General features: G+C 39.8%; 1 protein-coding gene across 1 annotated transcript in view; it reads left to right on the forward strand.

Annotated features, from left to right (window-relative positions):
• Positions 1-16,607, forward strand: part of SYNPO2 (synaptopodin 2) — a 161,531-nt gene that overhangs the window by 118,135 nt on the left and 26,789 nt on the right. The window contains exons 2-4 of the mRNA XM_058549968.1: positions 6,498-6,649; positions 10,553-11,364; positions 13,810-15,992. Coding sequence (XP_058405951.1) covers positions 6,498-6,649; positions 10,553-11,364; positions 13,810-15,992 — 3,147 coding nt within the window. The remainder of the gene's footprint in view (positions 1-6,497; positions 6,650-10,552; positions 11,365-13,809; positions 15,993-16,607) is intronic.

Below are 16,607 nucleotides of genomic sequence, written 5' to 3' on the forward strand. Positions count from 1 at the left end.
TGTTCTTCACAAAGCCTTTATTTCTCTCATGCTTAGTTCTAGGATGTGCTCTACAATGGCTTTTCTGACCTTCCTTCATTGTCCTCAACTTTTAAGCCCCCTCTGCCCTTCCTCCTTTCTTCTCAACAGATGGTGACTTCATACAATTTATCTGGTGTAAGTTCTCGTGCTGTCTCTCCTCTCTGTCTTGAAATGGCAGTATCTGCATCATCATTTTTCCCCTTTTCTGTGTTTGAGAAATAGTTGCTCTTTCACCTCTTGTTCTTTCACCGCCTATGTTCGCCCTTAATCCTACCCTTCTGTATCAGTTCAGGGTTCACTTGCAAAAAATAGAAACCTCTCTAGTTATTTTAGTCAGAAAGGAATTTGAGAAGCACTTATAGAATTGTTGAAAGATCTGGAAAGGCAGGCTTTAGGTGGGGCCTCCAGGAATGACTTCACACAACACTGCAAAACTGACTATCCAAGAGACTGGGCAGCATTTGTCACAATCGGGAAGCTAGGGAGTCAGGAAGCCACTGGGCCAGCTCTGGGGTCCAGGGTTGCACACCTTCACTGTGATCTGGAATTAAGAAGCTGCCAGTAGAACTGCTATCTCCAGAGTAAAATCATCTCCCAGATCTGCACCAGCAAGAGGGATGTCTCACAGTGTAATGCTTCTCTCCGCTTAACTCAGTTCCAAATACAGGGTTCTTGCAAGTATGCCTGCTGTGTTGAACTCTATCGCACTGAGAACCCTAGCCGAGGGAGAGTCTGGGAAATAGTATTTTATCTTCTCAGCCTCTGCGACACACAAGGCACACTCTGAGGGGCTTGGAACAGAAGTTGAGCAATCCGATCCACTCTTTGCTACAGTCTTCTCCATTGACTTTTGATTTATTCAGTTGTTAGTTATATTTCTTATTTATTTATCCCATATGCTAGATATTTTCTCAAGTCTTTTTTTCCATTTTACTGTTTGGATTTCTGCACTAAATTCCAGGATGATTTTTGCTTCCTATGATAAAGATTTTCCTTGGGTTATTATTGTTTTTATTTCATTGTTTTCTGGTCCTAGTTCTTTTTTTTGCCTTGTCATTCTGAAACTGTTATATTTCTATTTGCTATTGATTTCCAAAAACATCGTACCACTATAAACATGAATACCCAACAGGAAGGGAAACTCCCCCATCAAGGGCAGAGGTAGGAGTTCAGAATCTGCATAGCAAGCCCTTTAAAAGTAGGATTATTTACTTATTTCTAAAATTTTAGCTACCAGTTTCATTACTCTTGCTGCACATCCCAAGGACCATTCTGCCCATTTCCCTGGTCAATTGAGGAATACAGACCTACCTAGGGCTTCAGTTTAAGAGTCATCTGGGGTGAGGGAATGCTTATTAAATCTTGTCTCACAGGTATGAGGGAAGTTTTGCCAAAGGCCTGAAGTAGAAAATTGAGGAAGGGCTGGGGATTCAGAAAGAACTGCGAGATCACAGACTCCTTTCCAATTTCCATCAAAATATTTTAATCTCTAAAACTTTACTTGTTGTCTGAGATCATTTCTCTCATCCTCTCTTGGTTATCTCCTGGTCCCCAAGACTTTGTTTTATGGGTTGGGAATAGCCCTACATGCGATAGGATAGATTTATGCTAATTTTATCTTCCTTTTTCTTATATTTTAATAGATATGGTAGTGAAATTTAAGGAGAAGATTGTGTTGGTTCTACCACTTACTCTGACGTCTTCCAAGATGACTTGTCAATGAGTTATACATGAAAATGCAGCCCGTGAGACAAGATGTAGTTTCACTAACAGGAAGCTAACACCATTGATGTGGCGTAGACACAACACACAAAATAGTTAAGTACAAGGTGCGAACTCAAATGTGACACTTGCTTTCTAGTCAGTTCTGGAAGACTTGGAAATGAAGCAATAATAAGAGAATAGAAAAAGGAGTTTTTTCAATTTTGCCAGGGAATTATTTATTCATAAAACTAAATTAGCATAGCTGACATTCTTCTCAGATTTATTTTGTGAAATGAAAATAATGTTGTTAAATTTACCAGAGAAGCCTTAAGTTTCCATTTGTAGTTGCTTGCAGTAAAATAAATCTTTCCTGGCATGGATCAAGAAGCTGTAAGCAATAGAACATAGTATTTGGTAAATATTTCCACTGCCAATATCTCTCTTAGTTATGTGGTATGATTAAATTGAGAGACGCTAAAAGGGAATATAGTATTTAATGGCTAGAAACTCACTTATCTGTCTAATGTATTAGGTGTGGAATGAGGTCTCTAAGGGAATGTTCTCAAAGAAAAGGAATTTCTCACATACTCACATAGGTATGTTGTATCAAATCACAGTTCGCAAAAGATAGTTATATTTGATTTTGAATTTGTGACATATTGGGTCATAATATTGACTATTTTCCAATCTTTAAAGAATATATTATATATATATAACTCTTAAAATGACCAGGCAAGTTTCTGTCACCTCCACCTAGTCCTTCCACTTCTTCCCTGACTCTACTCCCCACCTCTGCCAATTGTTGGCACGCGGCTCCTCTCTCTCTCTTCACCCTGCGGTTCACAGGAGAGACCAGGGAGGCAATGTGTGCAGTGGTTCAAAACACAAGTCCCGGAGCCGGATTCCCTGGGTTCAAATTCTGCTCCTAGCTGTTTGGTTTTAGGCAAAGTAACTAACTTTTCTGGGTCTCAGTTTTCTTATCTTTAAACTGAAAGTAATGGCAGTGCGTCTGAACATACACAAGTGGAAGTATGTTTATGTTTCTTGTTGTGGTTTTGTAGAGATAAATGGTATAAGGATGTAAAGGGCTTAGCACAGTAGGTGCTCAATAAAAACAAACCACTAATATTTAAATATTTGTACTATTATTTCTGCTGGTAAACAATAAATAGGCTTGTCTTCTTCTGTCTTTCAGTTATGAAATGTGTACTTACTGAGGAAAAGACAGATAAAACATTATTTACCTTAGATTATAATGAGATAATGCCAAATATCTGGATAAAAACTGAAAAGAAATCCAGATGTTTTCGAACATCTTGTAGATAAAGTCCCAACATTTTACAGCTTTTCTTTTCACTTGGCTTGTGCCTTTTGTGTGTGTGTGTATAGGAAGTCAAAAAATTCTCATTCACTAGTCCCTTCTCGAGCACCTCTATGAGCTGTGTGTGCATCATGGAACTTAACACATATTATTTCTAATCCTTATTAACCATCTAGAGATCAGATTTATTAGCTGTATTTTACACTTTAGAAAACTAAAGCTCAAGGGTGTAGTGTAACTCATCTAAGTTCAGACAGCTAGTGAGCATTGCAGCCACACAACTAAAACCCAGGTCCTCTTCCTTCAGAGCTGGTGTTCTTTCCCACTATGACATGTATCTTGTGAATCTAGGACTAATGGCTTAAGGAGAAGACTAGTTGATAAATTCACTGATAGAGATTCAGCATTGGCAATACTAATGATTTTTATGGCCAAACTTACTCTTATTACTGACAATTATTTCATTTTCACACATAAGAATATTTTCAGGAGTTAGAATTTTTAATCACATACATGATAATGCATGATTATACAAATTATAAAAATACATAATTACACACAATATAAGGTAAAGGTTTTTTGTGCACAATAAATGTTTATTCTTCATAATACACCTATGAACAGAAGCATACTGGTGAAGTTGGTGATTGCAAGGGGTATGTGTGGGCATAATAGACCCTGTCGTACAATCTTTGTTTGGTTTCGTCGTCCTACAAAAAATGGAGAAAGAGTAGTTCTTCAGAAAAGCCTTTGTGGCGATGAAAGTATCACCATATTTAACATGGCTCTTGAGGGAAAAATACTTCCTGCCATACAGACAAATGTAAAAGGTTGGCGAACACAATCACAGCATTTGATTCTGAATGCTGACCCCAGAACATACGCTCTGAAGGAATGCTTACGACTCCTACGGTAATGCTTTTGCTTGTTTGGATACCGTTAAAAGCTCCACTTGACAAGCATAATGATGAACTGTGCTTTTCCCGTCAAGCAACACGTTTGGATGATAGACAGCTCTGTTAAGTTGGGGATTTATTTATTTTCCAAGGACCAGTTTTTCATCTTGCTCTGCAAATCCGTGAAGCTGCTTAAAATTCACACAACCTGTTGCTGATAAAGGGAAACCCCCACTCTGAGATAGGGCCTTGGTGCATATAATGACACATCTGTTTTATCAACATAAGACTCCTTTGGTCGTCCAAAGGATGAATTTTCTGTTTGTATTCTAGTACATCTGACTCCATTGAATGAATGGTTTTATGCTTCAAAATATGCTTTATTATCTACCTACCTCACTTTATAAAAACACAAATAAATTTAAATGAATGAAATGTGAAGAACTCTAACCTTAACTTAAATGTTCATGTTGGATATTGTTTTATCCTTGACTTATTAACAATTCTCTTGTGATTCTTTATTTTAATTATTTCATGCAAGACAAAACAAAACAAATATATTTGGCACTTAAAAGAGATATTTTTCAAAATAGGGTGAATATTCTCTTTCTCATTGCTTTTGTTGCTTCCTTATGGCCTTGGAAATATTGAATTCATTTAATATTTTGCAGTAAATTAGTAGGTTCTTCCAAAAAAAAAAAAGGAATGAGATTGATTTGTTAGAGAAGGGGAAGGCCTTCTAGAGGTTATAATTTATTACAATAAAAGGATAGATCTTCCCAGAACAGAACTTCCCTGAATCACATTGAACTTCAACAGCATCATTGCTTTGACACTTAAAGGTATTCTTTTCCTTTCAAGAGTGTCACTTAAAATGTAAACGCGCTTAGAAATGTAAACTTTAGGTCTATACCAGTCAACATATTAATCATTATTTAAGATCTTAGCAAGAATTAGTGGGAAGCTGTTAGAGAAAAATTGAAATACATTTCAGGCCCAATCAGAAATGAGGCTGGCTATGAAAACATTCTTCAAGAAGTATGCTTACCTGGTTTTAATCTCTGTGGACTCACAATCTTGATTTTCATAGTCAGAGAGGGATCACCTTGGTAGAAAATATCTAGAATAGTATTTTAATGTGTAGTTAAATTTGAGATTGTATGATCACAATACATAGTTCATCGAGAACCAGTAAACTCACATTATAAAATGAAATCTAAACATATTAGTATCACTTAGGGTCCCAGCAGGAAAGAGGTGGCATGCTCAAAGGAGTAATTAAGGATGATGTAATACAGGACTAAAGTCAGGTTTAAGGGAACCAACAAATGATAAGGAAGCACCCAGAGATGAAGAGCAGGAAGCTGTTATTACCAGTAGGCCTGAAGATGCAAGGGATGGTGTATGTTATTGGAACAAAAGTGAACGCATGGTAGAGGGGCAGACAGGAGCTGTAACTGTCTAGATGGAGGAACAGAGCCATTGCCAAACCATCGCCCAGCAGATCATCTACCTGACCTCTCATTCCCTGGGTCTTTGATCTCTTATTGAGCTTCCCATTGGCCAAATCCTGGTTAACCAAGAGCCAGCGTGTAAGGGAGCCTGGCCAATGCGGTTCTAGAAGCCAGTCTCCCTGCTGGACAAAGCAGCACCAGGGAGGGTCGAGAATGGACCTGGAGGGGCAGAGGGAGAATAACCAGCACAACATCTCACCATAATCATAATTATATGGGGTATAAACCTCCAGTTATTCCTCACTAAGGAGCTGGAGGGAGCTCTCCGCCATTATTCTGCTCCTCTGAAGTTCTCTTCTTCCAGAGTCTGAAGGTTCTCCTTAGGTTTTTACTCAGTTTTTGTTTCACATCATTCTGTGCTAGAATATGATGTAGTCCTTATAACAGGGATGTTTTTATTTTTTGCAAAATAATGACTTTTTTGCTAAAATTTGCTTGGTACCAAGACTTAAGTAGTTGATTTCAATCAAGGATTTTTCTCTTTGACATAATTCTTAACATGCTGGCTGCCTAACTTCCCCATTATGCTGAGATGGCTTTCCTTAGTTCATTTAGCTGTGCAGCTCTCTCCTTAAACTGATCGCCCTTCTCACAGTCGGTGTTCCAGCCACCTTGGCAATGGGGGAGGCTTTTAAATTGATTTTAATGTAAGAAGTAACTGCCTGATTGGGGTCAGACTTTACAATGTGACATAATTATTTTTAATGGATACTCAATTAAAACATGTCTTCCCTCATTCTTCTCTATTCCTTATTCCTTTTATTCTAGCTCCTTTACCGTAGATTTACTTTTCCTTTCTGTTTTCTTACAATGCTATGAATTAAATGTTGACATTATGGTACATAATACATTGTGTGTGTGAGAGGGCTGGGAAGTGTTTAGGGTGGTCTTATAGATTAACAGGTGAATTAAAAATCAGGGCTGGTTTTATAATTTGCAGATCTATTTACCTCTTTCAAATAAATGTTTCTCAGAGATGGTGGCATGGTTTTTTACAAGTTATAAGACTCTAACTATTGCCTCCTTTTTCATTCCACTCAGATCCGAAGCCAGAGCAAAGCATCCAGGTCTGGGCTCTGTGAAGGGGATGAAGTGGTCTCTATCAATGGAAACCCTTGTGCAGACCTCACCTACCCCGAGGTCATCAAGCTCATGGAGAGCATAACGGACTCTCTCCAAATGCTCATCAAAAGGTACAGAAGATTTGTTGGAGTATATATTTTCTCTTGAAGCTAGAGGAGAAAAATTATAGTTTCTACTACATATAAAATTTGTCATTTGTGGGGAAATTGGCGGTGCTCTGTAGAAGGTCAATAGAGTTAAACAGAAACCCACAGTGTTTGCAAAGTGGCAATTCTAATCAACTGAATTTTCTAGTTAACTGAGAATTAACTTGAAAATCTTTATTTCAAGAGCTTCATTGAAAATCTTAGTTAGGTATTTTAGACCAGCTCCCCAGAATGCTCAGCGTGTTGGACATAATTTAACACTTCAAGGTCAAGATTTTGTGGTGGGTCAGGATCACGAAATGCTAATTCCCAGATTCACAGATGAATTAAAGATGTGAAACCACTACACAATAATTTTTATAGAAAGAGGATGCCTAGGAGAAGAAAAAGAACAGCAACAACAAAAACCATAAAAGCATCCAGATTTCTGCTTGCCAAGACCTCCAGTAAAACTAATATTTGGATATGGGCAAAAGCAGATGGTTAGAATAAAGTTTTTGGACTATCAATGCAAATCGTTTGTTAATTTGATCTCTCCAAATACTACCCTCCCCACCAAACTGCTTAAAAATGCAGAAGCAAACTTTAAACGTAAAAACAAAATAAAACAATGAGAGCAATCATGAAAAACTATAGCATCAAATTTTTCACAGTGTGCAGATCACAACACAGTCCATACTGACTTTGCAAGTGAAGCCCTGACCACGGCAATACAGTCATGCATTGCATAGTGATGTTTCAGGATGACGGACCACATATATGACGATGGTCCCATAAGATTAGTACCATATAGGCTAGGTGTGTAGTAGTCTATACCGTCTAGGTTTGAGTGAGACACACCATGATGTTCGCACAACAACAAAATCACCTAATGATGCTTTTCTCAGAATGTATCCCCATCCTTAAGTGACACAGGGCTGTCGAATGAATCCAGAAAGGAAAGTTCTGGCCTCCTGGAGAGCCTTCAGGAAGATGTCAGAGGACATCTCACAGACTCTTAAAGTCCTCCAGGTTTTGCCTTAACTCTGTAGAAACACTACCTACAGCATCACTCATCTGATAATCATTCAATGGGATTCCATTTCTATACAAACATGAACTCACTATGGCCAAAATCTTGTGAAAATAAAAGAAATCTAGCATTATTCTTAGAATCTGCCATCTAAATATTTACCCGTCAAGACCCAGGTTTAAGCCCATAGGATTCTACTTACAAAACTGCCACTTGCTTTTAAAAGGAATCTAACAGGAATGTTGCCAAGTGAGTGTAGTCATGGTGTCTGCCATTATCCTGCATCAATCTCCAAGGTATTTGAAAAGTTTCATCTTTGCAAAGGTTTAATCACATCCAAAATGGGAGAAAAACCTTTTCTGATTTATTCCTTTTTAGTGTCTTTACTGATTTACTAAGGCCAATTTCTTTGGAACACATTTGCGGTCTGGGACATTCCTTACTAGTTCTTGTTTTGATTTTGATGGCTATCATTGGGAAAATCCTTGGTGGTTTAAAGCAGAGTCTTAGGTACATATTTGGTTTCAGAAGTAAATGGACTAGTTCTCTGCTGCTTTTAGTAACTGGAATCATGATTATTATTATTTTCTCTTAACTATTTTTACTTTCACGAAATAAATAATTAATTGATGAGATTCAAAATTTTAATTCAAATTAAAATCAGCCCAAAGATAATCATCGTCATCATCATCATCACCACTCTGGATGGCTGAACATTGCTTCCTGGAATTAAATATTTCTCTCACTCATGTAACTGTCATCTATCACTAGAGGACAAGCGGTTTGCTTCTGCTGGATCATTGCCCAGAGATAGCTGGGTCAGACTATCTAAAAAGACTCCTCTAACATTATGTCTCTATTATCTTACATTTTATTAAAATGATAAGATACTTTAAAAATTATATAATTATGAGACATAAATTTTGAATTTGATTACCTATGTAGACTGAATGGAAATAAGCATTTTAAGGTATAAAGCTTTAACCTCTAGTGCTTTCATGATTTTTATTCATGTATATCTATTTTACTTCAGCTACCAATAAACGTTAGCATTTATCTGACCCTGTTGCCTGTGATATAGTCTGTAAGGCTGGAATGAATTCAGACTACTTTCTTCTCAGCTTCATAATTGATTGTTAATATAATTCAAAGTGATTTAATCTACTTCCATCCCAAGGCCTTCCTAAATTAAAACTCTCTGACCTTTTGGTACCCTCAGATTCAGTTGCATAGAGTGTATTCATCATTTCCTATAAAAGAAAGATCTAATTTGCTGTCATCAAATTTTTAAAATACTCTATTATAATTTTTTTTTTTTTTTTTTTTGTGAGGAGATCAGCCCTGAGCTAACATCCGCCAATCCTCCTCTTTTTTTTGCTGAGGAAGACGGCCCTGGGCTAACATCGGTGCCCATCTTCCTCCACTTTATATGGGACGCCGCCACAGCATGGCTTACCAAGCAGTGCATCGGTGCGCGCCCGGGATCCGAACCAGCGAACCCCGGGCTGCCGCAGCGGAGCGCGCGCACTTAACCACTTGCACCACCGGGCCGGCCCCTAATTTTTTGTGTGTGTGTGTTACCAGGAGATTACTTGCATAGAGAAAGCTGCATTTCATTTGATTGTTTGTTTTTGTTTTGTTTAGTTTTGTTTGGCTAAATGCAGTCCAAAGCAAAGTTAGGAGTAATTATTTTGAACATTAGTCTGAAATTCTACTACCACATAAATTCTAAGATAAATTCCCTTGAGTGGAATAAAAGTAGGGGCTCACTCCCTTCCGTGATGATCCTGCATTAGTCAGGGTGCATTTTGAGGGAGGAAGAAAGGGGCAGAGATAGACACTGCTGCTTCTCAAAAAAACCCTCCAAATGTAAGAAATGAAGGCGTCTCCTACAGCTGTTCTGCGAATGATGCTTCTTGTCTAAAAGCAGTTGGAGTTTAAATTAGAGTTTTAGCAAGAAGTTGTTTAACCCTTAATTGACCTTGCTTCTTGCAAACCCAAATTTTGCAAAACCAACTGGGAGCGGTTGAGGTCAAAATCAAAGAACTGTGGTGAACAGCTCCGGGCCCCTCAGCTGGGAGATAAAGGAACAGTTAGACTTCAGAGATCTTATAAGGAAAATGCTCCAAGAGACAGGTTCAAATAGGAGAAGGGGAGACATCTCGGATTATAAATACTTCATGACCCAATGATTCATTGCAGCATGGAAAGGATTTCTCTTTACACAAGAGTACTGGGCTGGGGTCCACTTATTACAAAACACATGCTTACTGGAGCTTAAAAAACAGCTTCTATTTCATTCCTTTCAAGAAAGCACAGCTTCTAAAAGGCTTACTTGAATTATCTGTATTTTTTTATTTACTTAATTTTTTATTGAAGTAACATTGGTTTATAACAAGATTATCTGTATATTAATATTGCTCTGAAGCTGCTGAATATATTTATTAGACTTTAGAACATGCAGACCTAAACTTAGTTAATAAGATGTTGAAATGCTTAGTCATATTATAACAAACATGGTTATTTGAAAATACCCAAATAATTATGAATAAAGGGCATCCATGAGGCTATAACCCATGCTTTTAAAAAGGGGAGGCTGAATTTAGGATGGATTTAGGTTTCATAGTGTTTTGTAAGCATTTTTGCTTTGCTTTGAAGAGAAGTTTATTTGGAAGATCTTTAAATAATAATATAAACATGTTGCCAATTTCTGTTTTCAAATATGTTGCAGTTGACATTTAGGAGGAAATATTTTGACTGTATCATGTATTAGACATCATAAAAGTGTCAGGACGTTCTTTGGCAGGTGGAACACACTCTGATTTAACTGTCTGGACCGATTTTTCCATGTGCAGACCATCGAGTGGAATAAGTGAAACTTTGATCTCTGAAACTGAAAACAAAACCCATGAGCATCTCACCCAGGAGGGGTATGTGGAAAGCACCACCCTGCAGACTCGACCAGCCACAAAGAGCCAGTACAAAGAGTTCTACATCACCCCCGTCAAGAGTGGAACTCCCCCAGCTGAGGACCAGGGAAGTGGCCCCCGTTGTTCAGGGAGCATAAAAGAAGAAAGGAGCCTGAGCTACCACGTGGCTCCCCAAATGCCTGACTTGCAAAGGGGAGGCCCAGCAGAGGAGGTTATCTTAAGGGGCAAGGCAGAAGCGGGGCAGCCAGGCCCTGTGGTTGAGTTACAACTGTCCCTTTCACAGGAGAGACACAAGGGCACAAGTGCTCCTGTAGTGGCTCTCCTGGGAGCTGAAAAATCTAAGTCTCCCGACTCCGAACCTAATTTACAACACGATGGGATTGTCCACATAAATTCAGTCTCCACTGATGAGAAAGAGGACCCTTCTCGGAGGTCCAGTAAGATAATCCAGATTTCCAGTGGCAAAGAGTTGAGAGTGATCCAGGGAAGTGGAGCCGGAGCCGCGGGGCTGCCCCGAGTGGAAGTGATCCTCGACTGCTCTGACAGGCAGAAGACAGAAGGGTGCAGGCTGCAGGCAGGAAAGGGGTGTGTGGATTCTCCAGTGGAAGGAGGGCAGTCAGAAGCACCTCCTTCTCTGATATCCTTTGCAGTCTCATCAGAAGGCACAGAGCAGGGAGAAGACCCACGCTCGGAAAGGGATCACAGCAAACCTCACAAGCACAGAGCGCGCCACGCACGTAAGTCCTGCCCGGCCACTGCTGGGCTCTCGCAAGGGGCCTGGGAGCTTAGGGCATTTTGCTGTTGCTTGGCCTGCATGGATTTTGCTCTTTTTTAAAGACTTTTCTTATGTCTCTCATTGGCTTTTTTTTTTTTTTTAATTAATGCACAAAATAACAAATGTGAAATTGTGGAGAACACGAATTGGAAGCAGTAAGTTTGACCTTTATAGCAGATTTAAATGTTTTTAATGCACTTTCTTTTCTCCCCAAAGGCACGGGAACTGTTAAAGAAAATAATACTGTTAATGTGCCTTTTTGGTTTGTCTCAGAAGGTTGTAATATTTCATATCAAAACAGTGTCCGAGAGTATTCGAAGTCATGTGGACTCCGAGTTTAGATGTCAAAAACTGTTGAGTCTGCTACCGAGAGGTGTCTTTAAAATACAAGCTCCACGCTGATATTCAAAGCAGATCCTCGTTTTGAAAAAAAATCTTTGTGCAGCTTGATGATGCTTGCAGAAGTGAGCTTGACAGACAGGGACATGTGGAATACTGAGCAGTTACATGATCCTCTCTGTTGTGTAAGTCTTCACTAGACTGCACAGCGTTTCGTCTACCTTCTAGACACAGAAGTCAGTCTCCAGGGCCATGTGGAGGCATGTAAATGCCCCCAAACATAAAATATATTTAAATTCATGGCTTTTTACAGTCTTTTGTTTTACTCAGGGACTGATTACAAAAAAGAGAACGAGGACAACAAAGGCTGTTAGGTTTTAAGATCTTCGTTATTTTTTTTTTTTTTTTTTTTTACAAATTTTGGAATTTTGTTTGAGGAGATGAGGCTGACTGGCAAAGGAGCTTGAATGTATGAATGATACACAACAGTAATGAACTCGGCTATTCAAAGCAGTATATTAAATCTTCCAACCTATTGTTATTCCTTTCAAAGCATATTTTTAGCATAACCATTTGTAGCTTTATTGGCAAGTGCTGCTACTCATTCCTTATACTTTAAGCATCTGTACGCATCTCCACATTTATAGCATATTAAACAAGTGTATTAAGGCAGCGCTCACATACTTTACATGTTGGCAGTGAAGGTAGCAACAACTGTGACTGTCAATTTAACAGTAAGCTGTATAACTCTGGTCAAAAAAGGAATTATATTTAGGAATGACCACACTTTTTACTGTTTTCTCTAAATAAAATTCGATTACCAGAGAATATTTGTAACTTTGTTATGAAGCTATTTACTCTGATTCTCTTTTATTTTAAAAAAATTAACAATTAAGCCTGATTTTTTTTCCAGTGACAAAAAGAGTTAATTTTCGATCATAAAATATTCAAAACATTTCTCTGAAATCTCCACTTAATTATTTTGAAGAATTCAAAACTTATTTGTGAATCATGCTCATTATCACTAAATATACGATTATAATTAACTGATGCTATAAATTAATTTGCCACCAATTTATTTTTTATAATAATAATGAAAAAGTAAAAATTTAAATCTAAATTTTTGTTATTTTTAAAACTGTCAAACTCTCATCTAAACGACTTAGTTTCTGCACTAGCTTTTACCCACAGTTAAAAGGGTCACCAGTCATATAATTTTTACATTTCCCCAAGATTTACACTAAATTTCCCCAAGATTTAAAGTTGCTGCAACTTTAGTAGTGTTGTATTTCCAAAATAGCGATATATTACAAATTTATCTTGACAACTTTGTAGCTAAAATTTCTTACATGTATTCACAATGATCTAGTGTTCTGAATTACTATTAGTGATTGATTGAGTACCTTCAATTATTATTCATTCAGTTTTTTGAATTTATGTTAATTCAGTCTCCATGAATGCAAAGACTTTAGGGAGGATCTCAAAGTAAAAAAAGAAGAAGAAAACTTAAATATTCAAATTCATTACATTAAAATATTTAGGTAAATAACATTTTCTTGGTCCCTCTCCCTCCTGCTTTTCAAAAATGCTTGGAAACAGCTTTATATTGACTTTAAAAAAAAAAAAAAAAAGAGGAAGTACAAGGTATATCTTAACTTGTTTTTCAGAAAATATTATGTCCTTAAATTATTTCCCTTTTAGTTTTGTTTACATCCTGTTAACTGACATTTACTAGCCAGTGTTTATTATTAAAGTATCAGGATCCATTATGAAACATATTATTCTAATCAAATTATGAAACATATATTCTAATCAATACATAAAAATGTATTTACATGAGCAAGTGAAACAAGGCATTGTATAGTTATATATATCATTGTGTATCATTATAGAAGTATACATTTTAAAAGAAATAAAAAAGAGAAATGAGTTGAATTGCTTCAAAATTCAGTTCCCAATTGTAAACGTTTTTTTCGTGTTCATTTTCCCCCAAGAGAGTTGATTTCTGGGTCGCTATAGAGTCTTCCTTGTACTCATCAATTCAATATAATTTTTGTACTTTCCCTAGGGCTCAGAAGGAGTGAAAGCCTGTCAGAAAAGCAGGTGAAAGAAGCAAAATCTAAATGCAAAAGCATTGCCCTCCTTCTGACAGATGCCCCCAACCCCAACTCCAAGGGGGTGTTGATGTTTAAGAAGCGTCGGCGGCGAGCCAGGAAATACACCCTAGTCAGCTACGGTACTGGCGAGCTCGAGCGAGAGGCAGACGAAGAGGAGGAAGGGGACAGGGAGGATACATGTGAAGTCGCGTTTCTGGACCCGAGTGAATCAGAGGTGGATGAAGAGTTATTATCTGACGTTGACGACAACACACAAGTTGTGAACTTTGACTGGGATTCTGGACTGGTGGACATTGAAAAGAAACTGAACAGAGGGGACAAGATGGAGATGTTGCCAGACACCACAGGCAAGGGGGCCCTCATGTTTGCCAAGAGGAGGGAGAGGATGGATCAGATTGCGGCCCAGAAAGAGGAAGAGAGGGCAGGTGGAATGCCAAGCAGAGAACCAGATGCTGCCCGGACGGATGGCCTCAGAACCATGACTTCTTACCAAAGGAAGGAAGAAGAATCGATGAGAGTGCAGAGCTCTGTGAGCAAAAGCTACGTGGAGGTGAGCCATGGTCTTGGCCACGTGCCCCAACAGAATGGCTTCAGTGGGGTGTCCGAGACAGCAGAGGCCCAGAGGATGATCCCCATGAACAGAACGGCCAAACCCTTCCCGGGGTCTGTGAACCAGCCAGCAACCCCCTTCTCCCCAACCCGAAACATGACAAGTCCCACCGCTGACTTTCCTGCGCCTCCACCTTATTCTGCAGTCACACCTCCACCTGAAGCCTTCTCCAGAGCAGTATCAAGTCCGATAGCTGGCCCAGCACAGCCCCCTCCATGGCCCCAGCCTGCTCCCTGGTCCCAGGCAGCCTTTTATGACGCATCTGAGCGAATAGCTTCCCGGGATGAAAGGATCGCAGTGCCAGCAAAAAGAACAGGGATATTGCAGGAGGCCAAAAGGAGAAGCACAACAAAACCCATGTTCACTTTTAAAGAGCCCAAAGTAAGCCCAAATCCTGAACTCTTGTCACTTCTTCAAAATTCAGAGGGCAAACGGGCCACTGGAGCTGGAGGCGATTCCGGACCCGAAGAAGACTACCTCAGTTTAGGAGCAGAGGCTTGTAATTTCATGCAAGGCTCCTCTGGGAAACAAAAGACCCCACCTCCTGTTGCTCCAAAACCTGCAGTCAAGTCCTCATCCTCCCAACCAGTAACTCCAGTTTCTCCAGTCTGGTCACCAGGAGTGGCTCCAACCCAACCACCTGCCTTCCCCACGTCCAACCCATCGCAGGGCACCGTTGTCTCCTCCATCAAAATAGCCCAGCCTTCTTACCCTCCTGCCCGGCCTGCGAGTGCTCTGAACCCAGCTGGTCCCTTCAAGGGACCACAAGCAGCAGTAGCCAGTCTGAACCATGCACCCAAGCCGACAGTTCCCACACCAACAGTAAATGCTGGCCGTGCTGGCGCAGGGGGACCATCCAATCAGCTTCCAGGAATGAGTGGGAGAGGAGCCCAGCTCTTTGCTAAAAGGCAGTCAAGGATGGAGAAGTACGTGGTAGACTCAGACACCGTGCAGGCCCACGCCGCTCGTGCTCAGTCTCCCACTCCCTCTCTACCAGCCGGGTGGAAGTACTCCTCCAACGTCCGAGCACCCCCTCCTGTGGCCTACAACCCTATCCACTCTCCTTCCTACCCACTGGCTGCTGTCAAGTCTCAGCCGTCAGCCCCACAGGCCTCCAAAACGAGCAAGAAAAAGGGCAAGAAACCCCTCAATGCTTTGGACGTCATGAAGCACCAACCGTATCAGCTAAATGCATCCTTGTTTACTTTCCAGCCTCCAGATGCAAAGGATGGCCTCCCCCAAAAGTCATCAGTCAAGGTCAGTTCAGGGCCACCCATGAAGCAAGCTCTTCCTCCCCGGCCAGTGAATGCTAGCTCACCCACTCATGTGCAGGCCTCGTCCGTGTACTCAGTACCAGCCTACACCTCTCAGCCTACCTTCTTTGCAGAGGCCACCTCACCAGTCAGTGCCTCCCCAGTGCCTGTGGGCATTCCCACCTCTCCAAAGCAAGAATCAGCCTCAACATCTTATTTTGTGGCACCAAGGCCGAAGTTCTCAGCCAAGAAAAGTGGTGTCACAGTTCAGGTGTGGAAACCATCTATTGTGGAAGAGTGATCTTGTAGCTGAAGCTGAGTGTCCGCTTTGCTTGAAGCGAATTGTTTGCAGTGTTACTTGAGTCCCCGAGAATGCCTAGCAAGTCCTCAACTTACTTAATTTCAGGTGTCACCTCCCAATCTGGGTCCAAGGAGCATAATATTTTTAATGAGTCAAAAATCTAACTCAGATTGACTTAAAACATATTTATCTTCTTTGCACACTTAAAAAATCTGGGAGTACCCCAAATAGACATGTGCCATCATATTAAGTAAGCAGGATACTTAGGATTTATGCTTTAGCCACAAGAAAGACAGTGATCAGGGTTATCAAACGTGAGGACACAGCCTCTATGTAACATAATAGCTGTGCTCCTATGGAGAAAAGGTTCGAATGTAGTGAAAATATAACATGTATTGACTGAAATTTCCTTTTTAAGTAGTGCTTTATCTCCATTACTAGTGTTAAGGGATAAGAAATTTATCAAGCACAGGGATCAGTGCTGATCTGTCAACCTCAGCCACTTGTTTGATATTGCAGAGAAGGTACCCTGGGGATTGTTGGAATGTACATTGTTTAGCATGGAGAGTCAGAAAGAGGGTATTA

Source organism: Diceros bicornis, chromosome 11 (assembly GCF_020826845.1).
Source record: "Diceros bicornis minor isolate mBicDic1 chromosome 11, mDicBic1.mat.cur, whole genome shotgun sequence".
NCBI lineage: Eukaryota > Metazoa > Chordata > Mammalia > Perissodactyla > Rhinocerotidae > Diceros > Diceros bicornis.